The sequence below is a fragment of the Eubalaena glacialis genome, chromosome 5 (genome assembly GCF_028564815.1).
Source record: "Eubalaena glacialis isolate mEubGla1 chromosome 5, mEubGla1.1.hap2.+ XY, whole genome shotgun sequence".
NCBI lineage: Eukaryota > Metazoa > Chordata > Mammalia > Artiodactyla > Balaenidae > Eubalaena > Eubalaena glacialis.
This window is the reverse complement of record NC_083720.1, coordinates 64,672,459-64,699,146: the sequence shown is the minus strand read 5'-3', so window position 1 is coordinate 64,699,146 and position 26,688 is coordinate 64,672,459. Positions and strand designations below refer to the sequence as shown.

The 26,688-nt window shown below is 42.7% G+C and overlaps 1 protein-coding gene across 5 annotated transcripts in view; it reads right to left on the bottom strand.

The window, feature by feature from the left end:
* The window catches only part of PGM2 (phosphoglucomutase 2), a 36,617-nt gene extending 12,706 nt beyond the window's left edge, over nucleotides 1-23,911 (bottom strand). For 2 of the 5 annotated variants that reach the window (XM_061192151.1, XM_061192149.1), the window contains exons 1-11: nucleotides 23,660-23,738; nucleotides 21,821-21,906; nucleotides 19,832-19,999; nucleotides 15,100-15,206; nucleotides 9,137-9,221; nucleotides 7,381-7,464; nucleotides 7,071-7,264; nucleotides 4,428-4,617; nucleotides 2,917-3,014; nucleotides 1,284-1,464; nucleotides 1,100-1,193 (exon numbers count right to left, since the gene is read on the bottom strand). In XM_061192151.1, the coding sequence (XP_061048134.1) occupies nucleotides 1,100-1,193; nucleotides 1,284-1,464; nucleotides 2,917-3,014; nucleotides 4,428-4,617; nucleotides 7,071-7,264; nucleotides 7,381-7,464; nucleotides 9,137-9,221; nucleotides 15,100-15,206; nucleotides 19,832-19,999; nucleotides 21,821-21,906; nucleotides 23,660-23,669 (1,297 nt within the window). In that variant the 5' untranslated portion in view covers nucleotides 23,670-23,738. Of the gene's footprint in view, nucleotides 1-1,099; nucleotides 1,194-1,283; nucleotides 1,465-2,916; nucleotides 3,015-4,427; nucleotides 4,618-7,070; nucleotides 7,265-7,380; nucleotides 7,465-9,136; nucleotides 9,222-15,099; nucleotides 15,207-19,831; nucleotides 20,000-21,820; nucleotides 21,907-23,453; nucleotides 23,487-23,659 lie in introns of those variants that run through there. The other 3 variants (XM_061192150.1, XM_061192152.1, XM_061192153.1) reach the window with 3 other exon arrangements.
* Between the last annotated feature and the right edge of the window lie 2,777 nt (nucleotides 23,912-26,688).

Sequence of the window (26,688 nt, the reverse complement as noted above, 5' to 3'; positions counted from 1 at the left end):
AAAGTATTTCTTGAATAACCTATATGGAGAGTCTCCCTCCTAGACAAACTGTACTCATTTTCCAGGTGTAGACCAAATCCCTCTAGCTCACACAAAACTGTTTCCAATTGTTCTAGTCAATGCTTATTCTGTCTTCTCCGAATCCCCATATTTCTTACGAGTTAAATGATTCATCTTGACACCTAGCCTATACTCTTTTGTGTGGTTTCTAACCAGATCTATATAAACTGCTGTAGGCTAAGGTCAGTGTCATCCATTTCTTTCAGTCAGTGTGCAACTGATATGCAATAAATATCTGATAAACAAATATAAGAAAATCTTTTTTTTTTTTTTTAAATAAAAAGCTATAGGAAGGCCAGGATTGCAGTTCTGAGAGCAAAAGAGCAAAAGTTGAGCTCTTACACTTCATTCAATGAATTAGTTCAATGATGACCCTGTGTCTATGTTGCAGGGAACGTATGAACCGGAAGAGTATGTATTATATAATGAGCATGACGTACAATAACTTTTATTAAACAAAGAGCTAAAACATCCCCAGCCCAAACATCTGCATTTCACGTTTCTATTGCTAGCTCTCCTTTATTGCTCATTGATAGTGATCATTTAAGACAAGTGTTTTTCTATCATCCTGGCTGGTTCTTTCAGGTGACAGTCACTCTGATGAAAGTCCCACAACCATGCCTTCTCCTTTCTTCCGGACAGATCTCTGCAGAGCACTCTATGAGGGGGAGTGAACTATATTTGGCCTGGATATCAATACCATAGTGAGGAAATATCATAACTCCCCAAACAGGAGGATTCTGCAGCTACTACAGCCATGTACAGAACATCACTGTTCACAATTATCTGGGCAAAGGATTCACTTCCTGACATGAATGGCTTGGTTATTTGTGAGATATTCTTTTCAGCTAAAAAAATCTGCGATGCCAACTTTGGGGTAGGACAGTTCAGCATTTGCTGAGCGTCACAGAAGAAAAACAAACTGTGTGTTCCTGTTTCACAGTTAATCTTTTGAACCCAAATCCAAATCCACATCTTTGCCCATTTATTTGCATTCTATAAATTAACTGATCCCAGGATCATCATGATCAACTCTTACCAATAGCTTCTTCAAAAGCAAATAAGACATTTTTCCCCTGGTCTATTAGCTGTTTGGCTCGGTTTCCCATCCACTTAAAGCCAGTTAATGTTTCCTAAAAGGGTAATCCAAGAGAGAAAGAAATGCCTTAGACCTTCTACAGAGCAAAAGAAAGAGAAAAGAGCAAGTCTCACAAACACCTTACCTCGAAGTGAAAGCCCTCCTTTAAGGCAATGGCCTGCAGGATTTTGGAGGAGACGGTGCTGGACAACATATATGTGTCTTTGAGGGCGCTGTGATCTTGGTTCTTTTCTTTCCAAGAAGTAAAGAGCCACCAGCCCAAGAGGGCCCCCAACTCGTTGCCTGAAAACACTCTCCATTCACCACTGAAAGAAAAAACAACTTATGCACAGCAGTGATCTCAAGAGAGATCACTTAATTGTAAGTAACAATTAAGGACAGAACAATTAAGCCAAACCAGGCTCAAAGTAGCCTCTGCAGGACTGTTCTTGTTATTCTTGTTTAAATAATAGGCCAGAAGCGCGACTGCCATTGCACAAACATCCGAGCAGCTACCGTGTCTCAGCCTGTTCGCCTAGACAAACACCCTGTCTTTGAAGAGCGTATAAAATAAGTACATCAGCGATGACACAGAAATGTTTTTATCTCAGTCTTCGGCAAAGGCTTTGGTTTTAAACATAACAGAAACATGCTGGCAAGATGCCCCCCAAGGACTTCCCTGGTGTTGCAGTGGTTAAGAATCCACCTGCCAATGCAGGGCACATGGGTTCGAGCCCTGGTCTGGGAAGATCCCACATGCCACGGAGCAACTAAGCCTGTGCACCACAACTACTGAGCCTGCGCTCCACAACAAGAGAAGCCACCGCAATGAGAAGACCACGCGCTACAACAAAGAGTAGCCCCCGCTCTCAGCAACTAGAGAAAGGCCTGCGCGCAGCAACGAAGACCCAATGCAGCCAAAAATAAATAAATAAATTTATATTAAAAAAAAAAAGATGCCCCCCAAGTATAATAGTTTGCATATCTCAATTTTCCGCTCAGCTTTGCTGATTCTGAGAGAGAGACTGCTTAGCATTCCTTAAGATCCAGCGCGGTATTCACACAGTCAGGACACCAGAGAACAGGCTTGCAGCTTATGTTCCTGTCTGTAGGTGGCTACAAGTACACCTCACATTTCAGCATGTAGCACCTTAGCTTAAATTTCTAAAACCTAATATAGAATTGAATCTGTTTTGTTATAATCGAAAATCCTAACACTTTGACAGCACCCCACCATCTCCCAAACATCACATAGGCTGTTTGACACCCAAAACTGCTTTCAATTTCCCCCCCTTACCTACCACTGCTCTATACAAACTCTACAGTCGCACTTGTCTTAAGCATCGTCAGCGCCCCACAGGCATCTTCCCTGGTCTGTTCAACCTGAATTCAACATTGCTTTGAAGGTCCAGCTCCTCATCAAACCTTTTGCCAAATGCTGAACTGTAAAGGCAGCAACAATGTACTCTGCCCTCATTAGGCACTGAGTCATTAATTATAATAAAAGCAATGATAAAACGGGGGACGATAACAAATAGTAACTTCAATTCCAAAAACATACTGGGCTGGTTTACTCTGCAATGTGCTTGCTGATCGTGTGGCCCCCGGATCAGTACTTGCTCTATGTTAGAGGCTCTGACTGAGGTTCAGTGAGATGATCATTTGCAAAATGAATGGGAAATATTTCCAAATAGGTCTGGTCTCTCCAGAAACATTTTACTGCCAAAGATGTCACCTTTTATATTTTCCATTATGTAGGTAATCACAATTAATTGTACCTGTCTTGCTTTTCTGCCACAGCAAGTCTGTCAGCATCTGGGTCGTTTGCTAAAACGATTTTGGCCGTGGTTTTATCAGCCAAAGCAAAAGACAAAGTCTGAAAAAGAATAAGAAGAGAAAAGATCATTCCAATCAAGAATTGAGCACAGGGCTTCCCTGGTGGCACAGTGGTTAAGAATCCGCCTGCCAATGCAGGGGACACGGGTTCGAGCCCTGGTCCGGGAAGATCCCACATGCTGTGGAGCAACTAAGCCCGTGCACCACAACTACTGAAGCCCGCGTGTCTAGAGCCCGTGCTCCACAACAAGAGAAGCCACCGCAAAGAGAAGCCCACACACCACAACCAAGAGTAGCCCCCGCTCACCACAACTAGAGGAAGCCCGCGTGCAGCAATGAAGACCCAACGCAGCCAAATAAATAAATAAATAAAATAAATTAAAAAAAAAAAAAGCTTAAAAAAAAAGAAAAAAGAATTGAGCACATTTCAGTCTTTAAAAATGTTCAGTTCTTTAAGAACTAAAAGAGGTCTTTCCCCAAACCGAGGCTGAATTTTATTTCTGGAGCTGGTCTTGGCTGGTCACATATTACTTCTTGAGTCAAAGGTCAGATGAGAGCATCAACACATGACCCACATGTGCCCGTGGGATTCGCCCCACATCTGATAGTGTGTGTGGCTGGACTGGTATTTCCAGGCCTGGGCCTGTGATCAACCTAACAGACAAACCAAAATAAACCGACTCTCTGGATATCATTGTTACCTGAACCTTTAAAAAGACTAAAAGGAACCATAATTTAAATGGCACTGCTTCGTATCAGAAAAATATCAATTGAGGAATAAAAATCATGTGATAAATCTCCATTCTACTACTGTTTCTTTTTGGCATTAAGAAGAAAAGTAAATTAACTTAAAATTAAATTGATTAAATTGAATGTAAAGCATCGTTTTAAGTTTGCAAGCAATTTCAGCTCTCACATCCTGATGCTAAGACATTTGATTTGAAAGTTCCTTTAAGAAATGGATGACTGGGCTTCCCTGGTGGCTCAGTGGTTAAGAATCCACCTGCCAATGCAGGGGACACGGGTTCAAGCCCTGATCTGGGAAGATCCCACATGCCGTGGAGCAACTAAGCCCGTGTGCCACAACTACTGAGCCTGTGCTCTAGAGCCCATGAGCCACAACTACTGAGCCCGCGTGCCTAGAGCCTGTGCTCCGCAACACGAGAAGCCACCGCAATGAGAAGCCCCTGCACCGCAACAAAGAGTAGCCCCCGCTCGCCGCAACTAGAGAAAGCCCTCGCGCAGCAATGAAAACCTACTGCAGCCAAAAATAAATTAAAAAAAAAAAAAAAAGAATTTAAGAAATGGATGACTAATAAATATAAATATTTCCAATGATGAAATTACTTTTTTGTTCAGCACAATGAAAATGCATAAAAACATTTTACTCAACAGTAATAGTTTTGAATTATATTCAAGGTAAATTTTATAATTAAAAAAAAAATCAGGTTACCAAGACACCTTTACCCTCTTCAGGATTTGGGTATTTCACTGTTGGGAACTCAGGATCGGGATCCTTCTGTTCGGGAACAGCCTCGGGAGGAACAAAGTCAAAAGCCTTGAAAGCCGACTGCACGAAGCTGTGACCCACGCCATGGACGGAGGTGTGCACAAACTTCACCTTGGTCTCCCTGTTCACAGCCCTAGAATCAGACACATGGAGAATGATAAAATATGCAAATATGGCTCTCAAAACTGGAAGGACTGCAAAATATCAAGGAACCAGATCCCTAAGAATGTAAGGTATCAAAGTAATAAGAATGTATAAGACAACTGAGTATCTTTCTAATTCCATTAAAAAAAGAAAACTTATTCACTCTCTTTCAAACATACACCCTCTCCCAACACATTCAAGTTTTAAATTTTACTCTGTAGTTATTTTCCACAAATTTACTTACTTTTGGATTTTATTTCATGCTACAGCTTTCACAGCTGGCCCAGTGGCAGTACCCACCCATGGCAGTGCCAGTAAATACTCTTTGCTAGCTTCACACGTTTCAAAGTGTCCCTTTTAACACAATGTGATGGAACATCCCATACATGGATGCATAAAAAATAAAACATTTTCTTTGTCAAGTAACAATCCTGTTTGGCAAAGTGCCCTGATCTAGGGACTTAATGTAGAATAAAAATGAACATCAAAATTAACAGCAGATTTCTCTCCAGACCCCAAGCTTGGGGAGAATCCTTAAGAAAGCATCTCTTGTGATCCAGGCTGGGGGGAAGTGAACATCCACCACCATGGGAGGGACACAAAACTCCACCCAGATGTTTCTCCTCCATCCCCCCTATAGGACAAAAGCCTTAATCTGTAGGGGAAAGGGCAGCAACACCACAGCCATAGGAGGTGTTGGACAAGGATGCATGATTTATAACCAATTTGAAGATGAATAAAATATTAACATACCTTAAAAAAAAAGAAAAAAAATTAACAGCAGAAGTTATAGAAAGGTAAACACAAGATGTTAAAAAATTCCAATGATCTGACTGCTAGATTCTTAGGTTACTGCCCACTTCTTTTGGCAATGAATAAATGAACAAGGTCTTCCTTAAGACAGTAGTAGTTTAAAACAAACATACCCTTGAAAATAAAATGCATCTAGAAAAATAAATATGCAAGATTAGTGAGAACAAATCTGGAAAAAATCTCTTAGATATTAAAGTGAATTATAAAGCTATCACGATTAGAACAGTTTAGGCCTAGATATATAAAGGCAGATTAAAGGAACAGAATAGAGTCCAGAAGTTGATCCAATTTGAAATGGGAAATATAGATGAGAAGCAGTAAGGCTTAGTGGTTAACATGATTTAGAGACAGACTCTAAATTTAAATCTTGGAGCTCTGCCACTTATAAGCTGTGTGACTATTGGTTATCTTCTTAACCTCTCTGTGTCACAGTTTTCTCATCTATAAGATGGCAATACACTAGAACCTACCCTCAGCATTACCGTGATGATTAAAATGAGATTAAATTAATTAGTACAAGTGAAGGGACTGTAGCAGTTATCTGATACATAATAAGCACTCATATATCATGTTAGAAGTTGTTAGATTAAAGGTGATATTTCCAATCAGTCAAAGAAAAAGAGATTCTTTAGTTTAATATGTTGTTACAATTGCAACTTTTTAGAAAGAACCTAATCTGCTTTCCTACTTTATGCTTCATACAAAATTAAAAATCACCAACAACTCAAAAGATTTAAACATTGCAAAATATAAACATGAAAGCCAAAGCAAACCAAGAGTTGTGCTTTTTTTAAAAAAATAATCTTGGTATAGTGAAATCTATCTATAGTGACACAAAACCCAGGAATCAGAAATTAAAAGTTTCAATGAAAAAGTCCAAAGGTAACAACAGAAGGGAAAACAATATTTGAAATAAATGAAGTCTAGTTTTCTGTACAAGCAAAGAGGTTTTACAAATGCAAAAGAGGAACAAATACACAGAAAAATATATGTTAAATAAATATTAAAAATATTCATAATTAAAGAATGCAAATAAAGTTAGGTATTACTTTCATGCAGCAAACAGGGAAAGAGGAGAAATTTAATACTTAGTATAGGTAAGAATGTGTGGATCATATACTATTATCACATACTGTTGGTGGGAATCTCAGCTAGTGTCACATTTCTGGAGAGCAATTTGTTAACCGTTATCAACTTTGTAAATGCATATATAATTCTGATGCCTGCAATGTATCTTATGAATATACTTGTGCACACACACACACACACACACACACACAAATATATGCATATATATGTATATACACATATACATATACATGAATCTACAACAGAGGTTAGCAGCCGTGGCCTGTGGGCCAGCCACCCACTTTTGTAAATAACATTTTTTGGAACACAGCTATGTTTGCATGCGTTCATTTCTGTATGATCTATGGCTGCTTTCCTACAACAGCAGAGTTGGGTAGTTGTAACACAGTGGCTCACAAAGCCCAAAATATTTGCTATCTGTCTTTCTAAGAAAAGCTGCCAGCCTCTCATCTATAGCCTCTAAAGTCAGATGCAGCTACAGTATATGTACCAACTGAGGAGAAAATTTAATGAAAACAGAATTTGGCTAAATCCATTTACCTGTGAAAACAGTATTTTTTAAGGTCTTCAAAGTAGTCCTTATTGATGGAAGCACTTGGGTCATGAAAGAGTGGACTGCCATTGATTACAGAATCGTCCCAAGCTTGAGGCCATGGCTCTAGATTTTCTTCAACAGCCTGGGAAATCCCTTTATCATGAGGAGAGATGATCTGAGCCCCGTTATCCCAATAGACCTGGAGAATGCAGGAACATATCCAGATGGTTTACAGTTCATTCCCTGTGCTCCCAAACCATAAAGGCACAGGATTCATATAGAAGGACGTAAGTGTGGAGAGAAAAATAAAAATACCTTGTAACCATTATCCTGCTTTGGATTGTGAGAGGCAGTTATCATGATTCCAGCACAAAGTTTCAAATGTGATACTGTGTAGGGCTGTAATACAGTAGGAAAGGAGAACAGTTTTAAACAAAAAATTAGATATACTTAAAAGGTCTATCATATATTGTACCGTGTTCCCTTTTAATAAACATCATATATAAACATCATATTGTGTCATACAAATTTTTGTGCCACATCCAAGCAGTACACTCTGACTACCTTTAGAACTAACTCACTGCTCAAAATTCAAATAAGAAAGGTGAGTATTTTCCTAGGTGTCTTCTTATTCTGTCTTCTCCTTGGTAGAGCTAGAAAGCTCTCCAAACAATATGATGGTCTGATTCTCCACTGCCCATTCTTTTAAGCCTTCTGTTTGGGACAGCAGCTTATGGATTCAGTTTATTCCCTTCAACTGCTTCCTCTGCTCTTCTTCCCCTGATTTGCTTTTAAGGAAAAGGTTGAGGAAAATGTGGGAGAAATGGAGAGAGCTCTCACAGCTTGTCATTTATCTCCCACTCCGGGTCTGATTATCCCACTCTTGCATCTCTACTTAGCTCCCATCTTTACAAGACTACTTCCCCAAGTGGGGAGAGGGTAGGCTTATGCATCCCGTGGCTGCACATGAGATTTACTCTACACAGGCATCCTGAGATTCTACCTGCCTGTCCGCTTTCACCCTCCCACCGAGAATCACTGTGGTCACTTGTCCCCCCTAGGAGTTATCTCACAGTCCCCAGGTTTCCTGGAGCAAAGAAAAAGGGAGAATCACTCCACCACTTGGGCAAGTGACCATGAGATACTCATTTAATTCATGTCTGATATAAAAGTAATAGCTATCAACACTTATATAGTACAGAAGACCAATGATGCTTGAACACATTGCAATTTTTCCATCAAACAATAAAACTTGAACCACATCTGGATGTGACATTGAGTGCCTACTGGGATACTTACAATCTAGGAGGTGCTACACCTACCTGTCAGTGCACTAGAGACAGTAAACACAAAGCTAGTGGAGCTTACTTTTTTATTTACACACTCTCATTTCTACTTGATGGAACTAACTGCATTCAAACCATGTTTTTGGTTTAGTATCTAAAAACATTTATGCTTAGCATCTGGCTCCACTCTTAACAGTTCTATCTACTTAAAAGCAACAGCTGTCACAGTCCCTATTGTCCTTTTCTTTAGATTCTGCTACAATAAGAATTTGATAAAAATCTTACTAAAACATGCCAAGTATGCTTCTTATACTGGCCATGAATAGGATTTAGAATGAAACATTTATATAAAAAGTTGGTGCACCAACTTGTCAAAAATTTTCATGATAAGACATGGTTTGAGTTGAATTCAGATTTAGACCCAAGAAGTTTCCTAATTGGGATAGCTGGGAAAAAAGAATACAAACCAAATTAAAAAGCAAACAGACAGATAAACAAACAAAAGACATTTTGCTACCTAGCTAAAATATCCTTCAAATGCAAGTAAAAGAAAAATTGCATTAAAAAAAAAATCAGTTCTGATGAATCAAAAGTTGAATACCAGAGAATATTACTAGGATATGGGAGGAACATTCCTAGAGAGGAGGGAGAATTCCTGATAAAAGGCAAGGAGCCCTTCTATCTTTCAAACACCTGAATCCCAAGAGCACTGAAGACTGTGAAACTCGGCCATGTCCCATCTCTGATTCCATGATAGGAAATTACAAGAGGAAAGAGTTACTTACCACAAAGGGGGTTGGGGTTATATCAGAAAAGAGGTACACAGGAATCCCCTGGCTGATAAACGTAGTTGCAGCAAGTCGGGCGAATCTGGAAATGCAGAGCGATGGGGGAGAAAAGGAAAGTAGAGCCATCAGGACCGTGGGTGACAATAAAGAAGGAAATGAAGGTGCAACCATTTCTTTAGACTAAGAACGGCAGCCAGATCGAAGAAAACGTTTATTATACTTCTGCTGGCAGAGAACATTAAGGCTGGAGGAACCTTAGGAGTCATCTCACTCCACCCCTTTGTTTTACAGAAATGAGACTAAAGCCAAGAAAGGACATATGACTTGTCCCATGTCCACGAGCCACTCAGCGGCTGACCCAGGGCTGCACCCAAGTCTCTCAGCTCTCCTCCATCTCAGGGGGTCTCAGCGGAGGGCGATGCTGCCCCCATGGGACATTTGAATCATCTGGAGACATTTTTGGTTGTCACCAGGGTAGAGTGCTAGTGGCAGCTAGTGGACGGAGGCCAGGTATGCTGTTAATCATCCCACAATGCACAGGGCAGTGCCCACAACAAAGAGTTATCTGGCCCAGTACCAAGTCACTCGGCAACAGTGCAGGGACGGAGAAACCCGAGTCTAAAGCTGTCACTATCCAGTATATGCCCTGAAGACTCGTATTTGATTCGATGTTGTCCTCTACAAAACATATGGCACATTGGCGTGTGTATGTGATATATGTGTAACACATATATGCATAGGACATGTATATGACATATATACATCTTGGCTCCATTCAGCCCTTAGAAGAAGACTTAAATCTTTGACACTTTGACATATTTCTCAATTTCCACAGCACCTAGCTTAGGGCAGGACATAGAACATGGCACTGGGTCTTTCTTCATGCATGGAGTAAAGTACTTCATCACAATAACTGAGCAATTTACTTCCAATGAACACCACCACACTATTACAGGATTAAACAAACAAAATATTTGATCATTCTCCCAAATAGTTCTTGAGCACTAACTTCATGGAACACTATTTCGGGAGCTGGCTGGGGCAAAAAGAGGAGATCTTTAACAACTCAAGCGTTAAAATTCCTAGGATCAATAGTAATACGAAAATGATTTTGACAATTAAAAAAAATACCTCTACATAGGGGAAAGTCATAAAAATAACAAAATTTAGCAAAAACAACTAAAAATCTGAATTAAATCCACACTGTATTCACTAGAAGGTACTGAAGTCACTTTTACCCTCATGAAATGTGTAGCATGTGTTCAGGCTGACTTTAAAGGCGCTTTCTTAAAGCTGGCAAAGGAGACACTCAACATACCTACGATATATACATGATATATATGAATTAAGTTACAAATGTGTACGAAAAAAGATTCAGTGTGTTCTCTGCATATACTTAACAGTTATTGCTTATGTTCCCCACCAGATATTTAAAACTGGAAGATTAAAGAACTAATCAACATTTCCTTAGGTAAAGTTCTGAGACTGCAATAGTTTCCGACTCTTTAAGATAATGTTGGGCTTCCCTGGTGGCGCAGTGGTTAAGAATCCGCCTGCCAACGCAGGGGACACGGGTTCGAGCCCTGGTCCAGGAAGATCCCACATGCCACAGAGCAACTAAGCCTGTGTGCCACAACTACTGAGCCTGCACTCTAGAGCCTGTGAGCCACAACTACGGAAGCCCGCGTGCCTAGAGCCCATGCTCTGCAACAAGAGAAGCCACTGCAATGAGAAGCCCGCACACCACAACGAAGAGTAGCCCCCGCTCGCCACAACTAGAGAAAGCCTGTGCGTGGCAACTAAGACCCACCGCAGCCAAAAATAAATAAATAAAATAAATAAGTAAATTTAAAAAAAAAAGAAAAAGAAAATGTCCATTTCCTCATCATGAGTGTTTTACCATACACTGGTTAGTAATTGTTACAACCTCTAAATATCTTGCTTGCTGTAGGTGATAGACAGTGACACTGAGCTCCACCCCTTTCCATTCTATCAAACTCTGAGACCTGAACCATAAACAAATAGAATCAGTAACATCGGTCACTTTAAGGAACTGATATGGCCCCAAGGCCAGAGCAAGAAACAGCTGCACCTTAATTGACAACGTTAACATATATGAAAGATGTGTCAACCTGAAGCAGGGTAGTCAGCCTAAGGAGAAGAAATTTGAGAAGCTAAACAGGCAGTTAGCCACATATATGCACTGTGCATGCTTTGACCGGAGGGTCTGACCTGCTGGTAAAGCATGCTTATGATGTAATTCTCACTGTAAATTCACTAACTGAAATTGACAAACTGATATTCTGAGGTTTATACTACATTACTCTCTTGTGAATGTAGTTCATAAGCATCAGTCCTTGAGAGATACAGCTTCTCTCTTGCTTTATTGATAAAAATCACATTTTTGAGCCTGCAGCTGAAGACCCAATATTTTATATCACCCTGAGTTCAACCTAGGAGCTGATGTCATCTGGTATTTTGCCCTGGCCATGCTCCCTTCCTCACAGCCACACATTTGTTCCCATTAATGTTTCTCTCTTAGACTAGAAGCTACTGAGAAGCAAAGACTAGGACTCTATGAATTTATCCAGCACTGTAAAGTTATGAGACTTTTCACTAATATTAAACATTGGCATGTTCTTCCAATCTAAGAAACTACTAATACTTATACTCTGGAAAGATTAAAAAAATTCAACATAATAGAGGAAGTGTTCAAGTAAAAAAGAGGGTCATATAACTTGATTAAGAGCAGTGATTGGGAGGGATTAACCAAGATGGCGGAGTAGAAGGACGTGCTCTCACTCCCTCTTGCGAGAGCACCAGAATCACAACTGGCTGCTGGACAATCATCGACAGGAAGACACTGGACTTCACCAAGGAGGATACCCCACGTCCAAGGACAGAGGAGAAGCCACAGTGAGACGGTAGGAGGGGCGCAATCAGAGTAAAATCAAATCCCATAACTGCTGGGTGGGTGACTCACAGACTGGCGAGCACTTATACCACAGAAGTCCACCCACTGGAGTGAACGTTCTGAGCCCCACGTCAGGCTTCCCAACCTGGGGGTCCGGCAACGGGAGGAGGAATTCATAGAGAATCAGACTTTGAAGCCTAGTGGGAATTGATTGCAGGACTTCGACAGGACTGGGGGAAACAGAGAACCCACTCTTGGAGGGCGTACACAAAATAGTGTGTGCATCAGGACCCAGGGGAAGGAGCAGTGACCCTGGGGGAGACTGAACCAGACATAACTGCTGGTGTTGGGGGGTCTCCTGCAGAGGCGGGGGCTGGCTCTGTTTCACCGTGGGGACAAGGACACTGGCAGCGGAGGTTCTGGGAAGTACTCCTTGGCGTGAGCCCTCCCAGAGTCTGCCATTAGCCCCACCAAAGAGCCCGGGTAGGCTCCAGTGTTGGGTTGCCTCAGGCAAAACAACCAACAGGGAGGGAACCCAGCCCCACCCAGCAACAGTCAAGTGGATTAAAGTTTTACAGAGCTCTGACCGCCACAGCAACAGTCAGCTCTACCCACCTCCAGAGCCTCCCATCAAGCCTCTTAGATAGCCTCAACCACCAGAGGGCAGACAGCAGAAGCAAGAAAAACTACAGTCCTGCAGCCTGTGGAACAGAAACCACATTTACAGAAAGATAGACAAGATGAAAAGGCAGAGGGCTATATACCAGATGAAGGAACAAGAAAAAACCCCAGAAAAACAACTAAATGAAGTAGAGATAGGCAACCTTCCAGAAAAAGAATTCAGAATAATGATAGTGAAGATGATCCAGGACCTTGGAATAAGAATGGAGGCAAAGATTGAGAAGATGCAAGAAATGATTAACAAAGACCTAGAAGAATTAAAGAACAAACAAACAGAGATGACCAATACCAACTGAAATGAAAACTACACTAGAAGGAATCAATAGTAGAATAACTGAGGCAGAAGAACGGATAAGTGACCTGGAAGACAGAATGGTGGAATTCACTGCTGTGGAACAGACTAAAGAAAAAAGAATGAAAAGAAATGAAGACAGCCTAAGAGACCTCTGGGACAACATTAAACGCAACAACATTCGCATTATAGGGGTCCCAGAAGGAGAAGAGAGAGAGAAAGGACCAGAGAAAATATTTGAAGAGATTATAGTTGAAAACTTCCCTAACATGGGAAAGGAAATAGCCACCCAAGTCCAGGAAGCGCAGAGAGTCCCATACAGGATAAACCCAAGGAGAAGCACGCCGAGACACATAGTAATCAAAGTGGCAAAAATTAAAGACAGAGAAAAATTATTGAAAGCAGCAAGGGAAAAACGACAAATAACATACAAGGGAACTCCCATAAGGTTAACAGCTGATTTGTCAGCAGAAACTCTACGAGCCAGAAGGGAGTGGCATGATATACTTCAAGTGATGAAAGGGAAGAACCTACAACCAAGATTACTCTACCCGGCAAGGATCTCATTTAGATTTGATGGAGAAATCAAAAGCTTTACAGACAAGCAAAAGCTAAGAGAATTCAGCACCACCAAACCAGCTCTACAACAAATGTTAAAGGAACTTCTCTAAGTGGGAAACACAAGAGAAGAAAAGGACCTACAAAGAGCAGTGATTGGCAAACTCCAGCCCATTTTGTAAATAAAGTTTTACTGGAACACTGCCATGCCCATTCAATCATGAATTGTTCATGGCTGTTTTTATGCTACATGGCAGAGCTGAGTGGTTGTGACAGAGACTGTGCAGCCCACAATGTGTAAGATATTTACTATTTGCCCTTTAGAGAAACAGTTTGCTGACCCCTGGTGTCAGCCTCTTTATGTTTAAATTGTGTTGCCTTCTCTCACTTTATGATATTAGAGCAAAGAGATAAAAGTACATACTTTACAGGTTTGGTGAGGGCTAAATGAGTGAATACCTAGGTGCCTAACTCACATTCAGCACTCAAATGATTTTATCACCACCACCACCACCACCACCACCATCATAACCACCACCACCGCCACCTCCACCACCACCACCACCACCACCTCCACCACCGCCGCCACCGCTACCACCACCTCCACCACCGCTGCCACCACCACCACCACCACCACCACTGCCGTCATCACCACCACCTCCTCCACCACCACCACCACCACCACCACCACCATCATCACCACCACCGCCACCTCCACCACCACCACCACCGCCACCTCCACCACCGCCGCCACCGCCACCACCACCTCCACCACCGCCGCCACCACCACCACCACCTCCACCACCGCCGCCACCACCACCACCACCACCACCACCACCACTGCCGTCATCACCACCACCTCCTCCACCACCACCACCACCACCACCACCTCCACCACCATCATCACCACCACCACCGCCACCTCCACCACCGCCGCCACCGCCACCACCACCTCCACCACCGCTGCCACCACCACCACCACCACCACTGCCGTCATCACCACCACCTCCTCCACCACCACCACCACCACCACCACCACCACCACCACCACCACCTCCACCACCACCATCACCACCACCTCCACCACCACCATCACCACCATCACCATCATCATCTGCCTACAGCTACATAAGACAGTCTCATTGGTCTTGGAATGTTACAAGAATGCAGCTTGCAATGGGCATTTAAGAATGGGAAGGAGCTCATGAGGCTTATAAATAGTGGAAGAAAAAAAATTTACATAAAAGGAAGAAAGTGAGAGGGAGAAATAATATTGCCAGTTAAAAAAATTACCTTAGATAGGTAATAAGTTCTAAATTGTCTAAATAATTTTATCTTCTTAACCCAAACATAAAACCAGAATTCTTAAAAGTTGCAAAAGAATCTACCCATCAGTTTTATAGTTAAGCAATGTAACTGACAAACATATCTAAAGTCAACATATTGAAATGGTGATTACACCTAAAACTACAAAATACACTACAAAAAAATAGTTTCTGAAATATCTTTACATACCTTCTGCTGCTGCCTCCACTTGCTGGATGGGCTCGAGCATCATAGCTGATCACAACACCTCTTTGCTTAAGGTCACTGAATTGTTTTTCCAGGTATCTACAAAATCCCTAAAAAATACCCCATGGATTCAAACAGTATACTATATGTTTTAACACACACACTATATATATATTATATATATACTGAGCAATAGGAAAATAACAGCTGTATTTACTTTCTATCTGTATGTATCAGGTAATGTGTTGGACACTTAGTATTTATTATCACTAATCCCAGATCAACTTGGCCAAGAAACCCCATTTTACAGATGGAAAAGCTAGAACTCAGAGAGGCTCGGTGACTTGCCCAGTTTCAGATACACGAATAGCAGAGCCTAGATTTGTGCCTGGGTCTGGTTAGAGGTGGTTCAGTGCTGGGTTAAAAGCACACAGACTCTGTGGGCTTGTACTCTACCCCCACCTACAAGCAAATGACAAGTTCCTTAATCTCTCAGTGCCTCAGTTTCCTCTTCTGTAAAATGGGAATAACAATAGTACCTACTTCAAAGGGCTGTATGAGGGCTAAATGAGTTAAAACATGCCAAGTGCTGAGAATCCGACACCAAGGAAGCACTATGTGTTTGCTGTTATGAGCATTATTTTTACTGTCATTTTTCTTTAAAGCCTGTATTCATTTTACACTAGCCTAAAATGTCTGAGGACAGGGAGGTGTTTCAGACATTTCCACCTGCCCTGTACATCAGTAGGTAAAAGAAATTCGACAGTTAAGATTTCAACAGTTAACTGATCTAAACTTGTTCTGCTTGTGATATTGTTTTCAAGCAGGTAGGTCTTAAGGAGGCTCTATCAGTCCACCATTATACAAATTAAAATTGTGCAGAGTTTGGGCTATTCCCACCTGCCTAGAAATGGTGGAACACACAATTCCTGCATCTTAGTGGGTGCAATAACATCACATCAGGCTGAAATATGGAAGATTAGAAAACAGTGAACTTTGAATTCAAGAGGTTTAGATTACTGGACAAAATAGGTTTTATTACAGAACAAAAAGAACTCTGGTTGATTGGATTATAATGATGGTTCATACTACTTATTTCACTTTGATTGAAGGAAGTCTTATAAAAAGTAATTGTAACTCTTATTTTTGGTAGGGCAATACTTCACAGCTTTGTTGCCAGAGTGACGCCAATTTAGAAAGCCTTCAGTTTTTCTTGTGCAAAAATATTGCATTGGGCATATCTTCTGAGGATGAGGGATACGAGGTAATAAGAACACATGTGTACTGGTTTTGTGGGGTCCCCTGAGGGTACGCAGATGTTCACACTCTAAGGCTTACAACAGTGACAGCGCTCTCTCCCTGGCCCAGGTCGACCCCTGTGTGTGGCCCCAGTGTTCAAGGGGGGCAAAAAAACATTCACTCCTTAGTCATCTCCAAACTGCTCTAAAAAACTCTGGGGCCTGCTGAGGCTGAGGACCTGAGAGCATGGCTAAGGGAAGGGGGCATGCTTTTTCCTGAGAAGAGACTCACTGAGGGATGGAAATATTATCATAGAGCATAAGAAACAAACTTTATATACCTTCAAAAGGTCAAACTGGGCTTCCCTGGTGGCGCAGTGGTTGAGAATCTGCCTGCCAATGCAGGGGACACGGGTTCGAGCCCTGGTCTGGGAAGATCCCACATGCCGCGGAGCAACTGGGCCCGTGAGCCACAGCTACTGAGCCTGCGCGTCTGGAGCCTGTGCTCCGTAGCAAGAGAGGCCGCGATAGTGAGAGGCCTGCGCACCGCGATGAAGAGTGGCCCCCGCTTGCCGCAGCTGGAGGAAGCCCCCGCACAGAAACGAAGACCCAACACAGCCAAATAAATAAATAAATAATAATTAAAGATGCTAATAATTAAAAAAAAAAAAAAAAGACCAGTGCTCATGATCAGTCACAAGCAATTTCTAAAAAAAAAAAAGGTCAAACTATGACCAATATGTAAAAGCTACAGAAAGATAGATTTGGCTCAAAATAAAGAAACCATTCTTTAATGAGAACGATCCAAAGACAGAATGGCTAATTCAGAAGACAATGAGTTCTCTATCACTGATGCGTAATGGCTCAGTTAAGTAACCTAAAAGGAAACTATAACCTCTGTCAATAAGGCAAACAATACAAAAATTTCCCTCTAGTCTCTATCCTGTTTCCTAGTGGGTTGTTCTTGACTCACATGCATCTACTTCTTAAATACAACCAGATGAATTTGGGGGCACCAATAGGACGAGAGTTTGCACCAGAGACCAGCAAGCACGGAGTTTTCAGATGACTCCAGGCTCCAAGCTGGCCCAGTGATGCCAAATGCAGCAGAGATGAGGTGTCCCCACTGAGCTCCACCCACATTACAGATCTGTGAGCAAAATAAATGTGGTTGTTGTTTAAGACTACTATGTTTTGGGTGATTTGTTGTATGCCCTAGTGACCAGAGCAGAGGGCAACCTTATCCATCAACATGATCCCATGTTATCCATAAACTAGAACAGGATTCCCAGGCTCACTTTATTCCAAGCCTTCCCGCCAGAAAGATCTAGGGAGCCCTACTGCTTAACAGTAATGTGTTCCCATGGCAACTCTGTACCCTTATGCAAGAGTTCCGTCTTCGGGTTTTGTCAGAACATGCCCAACTCTGCCTTTATGTTGGGAGGTACATGTAAAGTACACGTAATCACCAGTAGTCAATTTTCCCAGCATCTTCTTTCCTGGAATTAAAGTGCCCTTCAATTTTAACAAGTCTAAGCAGTTGAAGAAACAGAACAATCTGTTCCACTTCATTTCCCTCATAAACAGAACTCTCGACACTCAGCATCAGCTGTTTTATCAAAGGCTTCATCTTTATTCCTAAAAGTTGGGTCTGGACTCTAAGAGTAAAATTCACATATGAAGGCAAGGGAACTCAGCAATAATTTCCACCTATGCTGTAAATTAAAACTAAATAGAACTAATAACTCTTGGTTATTCTGGCAGTTAGAAAAGCTTTTCAATGCTTGCATCTGTACAACCATAACAAACATTATAAGAACACAGGAGTCGGTCAGCTTAGTTGGTGGATTGGCACCGGAATGAAAGCTCCATGAGGAAATCTGTCTGTTTCAGTCATTATTATATCCCTGATGCCTGGCACCCAATAAATCTCTGTTGAATGAATAAATGAACGAATGAATGAATTGCTGCATGAGTTTGAAAAGGTACTGCTTCAGCTGATTGTGCAAGCCTAACTTTATGGAGTAAATGTGTGATTCCCTGTGCCTAGGCAAACCCACAAGACTCATCCATAATTAAAACAAATTAGGTCTGTCAAATACAAAAGGAGCCTGGAGTTAAATTAATTAAACAAGGAGGCCATTGGACTGAGATGGCTTTAATGCCTTAGGAGCCTACTCAGCAAGCCAAAACCTAACCCTGTAAAAACCTCAAGGTTAAGAAATCGCAACTTAAGGACAGCCAATCACAAACAGCCAGCAAGGCTTTCCCAAATATGGCACCCGCTTGAGCTGTAGCCAATCTATTAATTTCCTTGCTTTGCTTCTGCCTCTTCTCTATTAGTCTTTCCCCTAGTTCTTGTTAGTGGAGCGCTCTGAGGGGGAGCAGAATATGTGACCCCAAAACATGTCACTCTGGCATGTGGATCATTTTGAAATGAAGGCAATCAAGACCCAGCAGGTTGAAGAAAAACTTTCACCTCTTCCTTAACTACCTAGAAGAATTTAGATATGGAGCCTGACCCAGAAAGGGAACTTCTTTTTTTTTAATTTTATTTTTATTTTTGGCTGCCTTGGGTCTTCGTTGCTGCGCATGGGCTTTCTCTAGTTGTGGTGAGCAGGGGCTACTCTTCGCTGCGGTGTGCGGGCTTCTCATTGTGGTGGCTCCTCTTGTTGCAGAGCACAGGCTCTAGGCACGTGGGCTTCAGTAGTTGCAGCATGCAGGCTCAGTAGTTGTGGCACACGGGCCCTAGAGCGCACAAGCTTCAGTAGCAGCGTGCAGGTTCTAGGGCATGTGGGCTTCAGTAGTTGTGGCGCGAAGGCTCAGTAGTTGTGGCTCACGGGCTCTAGAGTACAGGCTCAGTAGTTGTGGTGCAAGGGCTTGGTTGCTCTGTGGCATGTGGGATATTCCTGGGCCAGGGATCGAACCCGTGTCCCCTGCACTGGCAGGCTGATTCTTAACCACTGCGCCACCAGGGAAGTCCAAAAGATAACTATTATCAGAATAACTTTTAATCTGAAAGAGCTATCTGGATGGCAGGCAAACATTAACTAGCAAACATCTGCTCTTCTACTGCGCTGTGAAAAATATAGCTATAAAAACATATATATACACACACATATGTGCATATATGTGTGTATATATAAATATATATATATATTTGAAAAGTCCTTCTATCGTCATTCTCCACTTTGAAGCCTCAACTGCTAAACCTGCCCTTGGGTCTCATTGTCTTTATGGGGCTCCCATACGTATGTAATTAAATTTGTTTTCTCCTGTTAATCTGTCTTATGCCACTTTAATTAATAGACCAGCCAAAGAATCTGTAAGCATAGAGGAAAACTTTTTTCTCCCCAGCAGCTCCTAACCAGTTTGGAATTGCCTGATTCAAATAAATTTTTGCTCAAACAAACTCTTAAACTTTTTAATATGCTTCAGTTTATCTTTTAGCACTGGGACTATGTTAAGAATAACTAAGAAATATAAAAATGTGGCACCTGTGTAGTCTGGATGATGGTCAAGTCATTCATACGAGAAATTCCTGCTCCCATAGCACCTCGGAGGCCAGCTGTCCCAAACTCCATTCGAGCCCCAAAACATTTTTGTAGTTCTTCTTTATTACCTTCTGCAATTAGTTGTTTCACTGACTCCAAAGTTAAAGGATTCTGCAAAACAGAAATGTACATACCAGGTATAGCCAGGTGAATAACGTAATGAAAAATCAGAAATATAAAAAAAACCTCATGATAATTCTAACCTACAGGAGAAAAAATATATACATATATATTATAATATATGTATATGTATGTATTTGGAAAGCATATATATATGCATACGTATACACGTATAGGCTTTTCAATTTTCTGATGCTTTTAAAATCTGAAATATGAAGTTGGTCTTTTAAAAATTATAATGCATGATATTGTGATATAATAAGAAATATATATTTAGTTTTTGTTCCTAGTTCCTGGCAAAGAGGTCATAAAACGCTTGAAATTTCCTGAATGATTAGGATGAAAGGAGCATCTTTTGTTATTCATAACAAACCCCTTTCATCCATACCTGAGTTTATCCTAATGAGGTGACTCTTGGGAACCAACCAAGTGATTAGATGGTTGGAACTTTCAGCCCCACCCCCTGACTTCCAAGAAGGGGAAGTGCTGGAGATTAAGTTCAATCACCAATCATTTAATCAATCATGCCTATGTAGGGGCACTGAAGCTCTGCACTCCTTCCCACTATACTTTGCCCTATGGATCTCTTCCAACTGGCTGTTCTTGAGTTGTGTCCTTCATAATAAAATTGGTAATAGTAAGTAAAGTGCCTTCCTGAGTTCTGTGAGCTGTCCTCCAATTACCAAACCCAAGAAGGGGGTCACGAGACCCCTGGTTTATCACTGGTTGGTCAGAAGTAGAGGTGACAACCTGGGACTTTTGCAGGTATCTGAAGTGGGGACAATATTGTGGGACTGAGCCCTGAAGCTGGAGGGTCTGTGCTAACTCTGTACTGAGTTAAACTGTTGGGCACTCAGTTGGTGTCCACAGAGAAATGGAAACTAGCACGGTGTGAAAAACTCACACATTTGGTGTCAGAAGTATTGTGAGTAAAAGGAAATAGTTTTTCCTTTATAATGTAAGTATTATTTTCTTTCCCACAAAGGTAAGCACTTTTGGAGAAATGGAATGAACATACAGGTTTTGGGATCTAACACTCAGAATGGAATCCCAGCAACACCACGACTCACCAACTCTATACTGTTGGGCAGATTATTTAGCTTCTTGAATTCTCAGTTTCCTCATCTTTAAATGGGAACAATCTATAACCTTCCTTACAAGGTGGTTTTGAGGTGGTTTACATTAATGTAAAACACCTTTTTCTATCTGGCACCTAGTAATAATCAAATGTTCATTCTCTTCCCTGTCTTCAAATTTTCCCAGAGTGATAGCATATATAATTTAAATCAAAACCTTACTTTGGTAGTGTTTTATAAGTTGTACAATACTTCCACATACCTGGTCAAATTTGAATCTTGCAATGACTATAAGAGGCAGGCAAATAACAAAAACCCCATTTTATAGATGGGGAAGCCTCAGAGATTAAGTGTCCTGCTTAAACTGTATGTGTAAGCATTAACTTAGTACCTTTCATATTACATTAACTGCTTCAAACAGACACTCACATGAATCATTTAAGTTCATTTTAAATTGCCCTTTTTTTGAGCAATAGTCGCAGAAAATGTTAAGCATGGAGAAAAATGACAATTACATTAATTCCATATCAAACTTTTAAATTAAGAATTCAGGGTAACAAAGAGTAAGTACTTTATAGTCTATCTTACAGTAATCACCTCAGTGGATGACCATGCAGGCAAAACATGGCCACATAATTAATCTTTGAAATGCTACTGCAATAAAATGCTGCCTTTTGGAATTAAGCCCACATTTTCAGATTGTTCCAGATTCAAGAGGAAACAAGTAAAAGCCCACCTTTTTGGTTAAAAGCAATAGCCACTGACCACAGAGCACAATCTGACCTATCAGATTGTTAGGTGCCTGCAAGTTAGGGCTCAGATCTGCAATGTAAAAGAGGTTCAATAAATACTTGCTGAGTGAATGAGAAAACAGAGACTTCAAGGCCACACCCAATATCCGGTGATTGTTTCATTCACAGTGCAGATTTGGAAAATCCTAATTGGCCTTTGATATCTATAAAAGACTGAATAGCTTGAGAGAAACCAAAGGAGGCAGAAAGATAAGAATAAAAAAATCAAGAGGTCAGCAGAGATCAGAGTCATACGTGGCAGTAACACATTTGTCAGCAACCAGAGGAAAAGGGATGGAGGCACGGTGGAAATGCTCAAAGGGTACCTGCTGGTGCCCCGCCACCCTTGGGGCAATCAGACCACAGGGCTGCAATGCTTTTAGCTGGCGGGAAGTTCCCTCTGGGTGCCTGTCTCAAGCCAAAGGAGAAATTGAGAGAGGAAAGAACAAGAGGAGTGGTAGCAAAAAGATGAAAAGGACAACACCCCCTCACCTCTATCCAGTGAGGTACTCTCTCTGTATACAAAGATACAACATTTTGTGGAAATTGGGTTTTTATTTCTTCAAAGGGAAAGTTTTATGAAACTAATTCATTACCAACTATGGCTTCAAAAGATTTCTACTCACTGCCAGTTAGTGAGTTATCAGAAATGGAGACCTTTTCCTCCGCTAAAGAATTCACAAGAATTACAAAGAAAAACCACCCAAGGAGTTGCCAATAGCATCCAGAAACAGGATGTGCTGGCATTTCATGTGAAGTGGGGGGCCCGAGGGTGAAGAGGAAGGCCTGACCCCTGCAGAAAGGGCTTGTAATCTTCCTCACTGACTCAAATATTTCAGGTCTCTACTATTTCAGTGCATAGTACTGTGGCCAATCGCTAAGAGCTATGAGGGAAAAGAACAGTCTGTTTAGGGAGAGTATTAGAGAGAAATAATTTACCCTTGGAAGCCAGGGAAGCCCTCTCTACATAAGCCACATTTAAGTTCAGGCCTGAAACATAAGTAACGACATGAGAAACAAGTTCAGCAGAAGAGAGCTGAGAGGAACTTTCCGGGAATACAAACAGCGTGCACGACGTAACAAGTAGGAAACGAGAGACTCAGGTTAGAAAGGAGACAGGGAGTGATGTCCAGAGCTCGGTCCCTGCTTCTCTGTTTGCTCCAACACCTAAGAGAGTAAAAAGCTAGGGTGCTGTGTTCAAGGGGTTCCTCCTTCTTCTTCTTAGCAAAGTCTGAGACCTGAGAAAAACGCCTGAAGCCAAGCGGGTCCAACCGAAAGGATCCACGTTTGCAACCCAGCGCCTGGGAAGGCTGCTCTGCCAAGTTCCCGGGAGTTTGAGGAACAGGCGGGAACAAAAAGGGGTCGGTGGGGGATGCACGGCGGACTGCAGAGGACGAGCCCGCGGTCTGAGTGGCAGGAACGCGCGCTCGCCTCAATTAGACAAGACCCCTGAGGCCCGCCGCATTCAGACCAATCCCGCTCGCTGCCCCGCTCCCGAACCTGCAGTCCCCGCCCGCCTGATGGCTGATTTTGTCCCGGGACAATCTTTCCCGGACAAAGTTCAAATGTGCCACAAACCAGCCACACCGACGAGGCCTGGCCGCCGCCGCGTCCTCCTCCTCGGTCTTCCGGCGGGACCAGCGCGGCCCCGCGGGGCGGAAGGGAGGGAAGGAAGGAAGCGCCTGCACCTGCACTCGCCGCAGGAAAGGCGGCGCGGCGCCCGGGGAGCGGGCAGGGGGTCCTGCACCTCCTCCGGGCGCTCCCGGCCCCCCGGCGCCCTTCACCTTGTCCCATCGCAGCCACCGGGCCGTCTCCTGGTCCAGCCGAGCGTCCATGCCGGGGCCGCCGCCTCCCGGAGCCCCCGTCCCCGCCGCCATCCCTGCGCTGCCACCACCAAGTTCAAGAGGTGGCGAGCTCGCCCTTCCGGCGGGGCGGGGCGGGGCGGGGCGGGGCGGGGGCGGGGGCGGGGGCGGGGCGGAGAGAACCGGCTCGGGAGCCACCCGCGTCCGGGAGGAAAATGACGTGCTCCGCCGGGGAGCAGCCTCCTTGCAGTGTACAGTTGCGCCTCTGGGGGCAGCGGGATAGAAGCGAGGGGTGGAAGTGGGCGTGCTGAAAGATCCCGAGGTAACCCCCATCCATACAACAGCTATTCATTCAGTTCCTACTGTGCTCCAGGCACCGGGTCAGAAGCTGGGATACAAACACGGGTAAGCCCAGAAAGGAGCCTAAAAGTTATGTAGAAATTCTGAGAGTCAAGAATAACCGAGAAAAATCTTGAAAAAGAAGAAAAAGTGGGAGGATTAAGACAAACAGATGGTGAAACAGAATGGAGAGTCCAGAAACAAATCTACACGTGTATGGACAGTTCATTTATTTCAGAGGTGGCGCCGCAGAGCGAGGGGAAAGGACTTACTTTCAATTAATGGTGCTAGGTCAACTGGATATCTATGTAAGAAGAAGAAAAAAGAAACTTGAGCCCCTACCTCACATCACACCTCATATAAATATGCATTCCAGGCTAATTGTAGGTAAGTGTGAAAGGTGTAATGAAACTTCTAGAAACTAAAGAGTTCATCTTCATGACCTTAGGACCACTAAGCCATAAAGGAGATGCATGCAGTGAGCATGAAAAGGTATGCGTAAGAATGTCTCTAGCAGCATTATTTGTAATAGCCCCAAACTGGAAACAACCCAAATGTCCGTCAACAATACAGTGGATAAATACATTATATTATATTCATACAGTGATGTAGAAAAATTGTGGTGTATTCATACAGATGTGAAAATGAACTATTGTACACATCGTAGATGAGCCTCACAAACATTATGTTGAATGAGCGAAATATTGGCTCATTCCATATATATGAAATTCTAGAATAGGTAAAAATATAGGGAAAGAAAGCAGATCAATGGTTTCTAAGAACTGTGGATGGGGAGAAGGGTTGCCTACAAAGGGCACAAGGGAATTTGGGGAATGATGGAACTGTTCTGTATCTTGGCTGAGGTTATGATAAACACAATACACATTTATCAAGCCTCATAGAACCGTACACGCTAAAGGGTAAATTTAAAATTATTTTTGAAGTCTTAAGATTTAAAACTTTTAAAGGAGGCAAAACTAATCTATGGGCATCAGGAGAGTGGTTACTTTGGGCAGGAAGAGGGTGCCTTCTGGGATGCTGGGCCCGTCCTATTTCTTGACCTGGGCAGTAGTTGCTCAGGTGTGTTCACTTTGTAATAATTCACTGGGCTGCACCTATGAATTGTGCATTTTCTTTGTATTCTATTTCTTTCTTTTTCATATTTATTTATTTATCCTCTTTCAGTTTTAAGAAGAAACCAATATATATCCAGGATCTATGAGAGCTAAGTCTAATGAGAGGCATATCATATAATATGATCATATAATCACATGAGTTAATATGTAATCATTTCAGTTAATATGTAATTACAAACTGATAAGACTGCTGGAAGGAAAGCAAGGAGATTCCATGAGGGTGCATGTTAGTGGGCTGTCCTGGTGGGGGAAGCTTCCCTCAGCACTTGAAGCTTGTGAGGAGACAGGAGAGAAGGATGCAGTTAATGTTGTGGGGAGGCAGCCTGGAAAATGCTTTCCAGATAGAGACCCTCTAAATGTGGTGCTTCCCCCAAATGAAAGCCACAAGAAACCAGAGCGCAGGGAAGTAGAAGAGAAGAAGGGTAGGCAGCCTCAGTCTCCCCATCTCTCAGCTTGTTGTAGGTCTGCCACACTTGGGCTGTCTCCTTTCTCTGCACCAGACCGACCTTCTTTTCAACATCCTAGGACAGAAATTGTGGACACAAAGAGCCTGAGACCAGACACGCGTCGACTGAAGAAAAACGCACAACCTAAAGTTGTGAGTTAACTTTTATTCAGGGACCTTACTGAGGACTATAGCCCGGGAGACAGCCTCTCAGAGAGCTCTGAGGAACTGCTCCAACTAGATGATGGGGGGGAACCAGGATATGTAGGAGTTTGCTGGAAAAAAAACATGTAGTTGAACATCAAAAGATGACTGCTAATCACAAAAAACAGACATCTCAAGGTAATGATTTTAACGCTTGTGTGGGAAGATGCAAAAGTCTGAGCTCATTGAAGTTATTCCTTAGATATGCATCTTAACTATCTAGGGCCAGTATTCAAAGCACAGAGGGTTTCCAGGTTTTCTCCATTCTGCATGCCCCTCAGGGTGCACTTTCGGGAGGGATTGGGGGGAGACAATGGCTAACGGCTTGATGGTGGGCAACATTCATTGTTTACTGGAATGGCAGGCAACATTCCCTTTCCACACAGGTCTCACTTGCACTTGCTTCCCTCCCAAATACCAGAGCTCTCCCAGGTGGGGCTGTGCAGCTTCCAGCCTTCTGCCATGGTAGGGTGGGGTGGGGGAGGGAGGGAGAGGGGTCCTCGGCCTCAGAGCTCCAATCACGCCCTCCACGATGGGGGTGGTTGCAGCTGAGTCTCTGCTGCAGTTCCAAATGTGGGGAATGCGGAGGCCAGAGGATCTTCTGACACTTTTCATTATATTCCTCAGCACAGAGATTATGGGCCCATGGAGACATCCTGTCAGAACTATTTAACTTCCTTTTGGGACACCAAGGGGCAGGTTTCTCAGTGCTCAATATTCAAGGAAAGAAAGCAGGTAGGATTTTTTTTTTTTTTTTTTTGGCTGCGTTGGGTCTCCGTTGCTGTGCGCTGGCTTTCTCTAGTTGCGCTGAGCGGGGGCTACTCTTGGTTGCGGTGCGCGGGCTTCTCATTGCGGTGGCTTCTCTTGTTGTGGAGCATGTCCTCTAG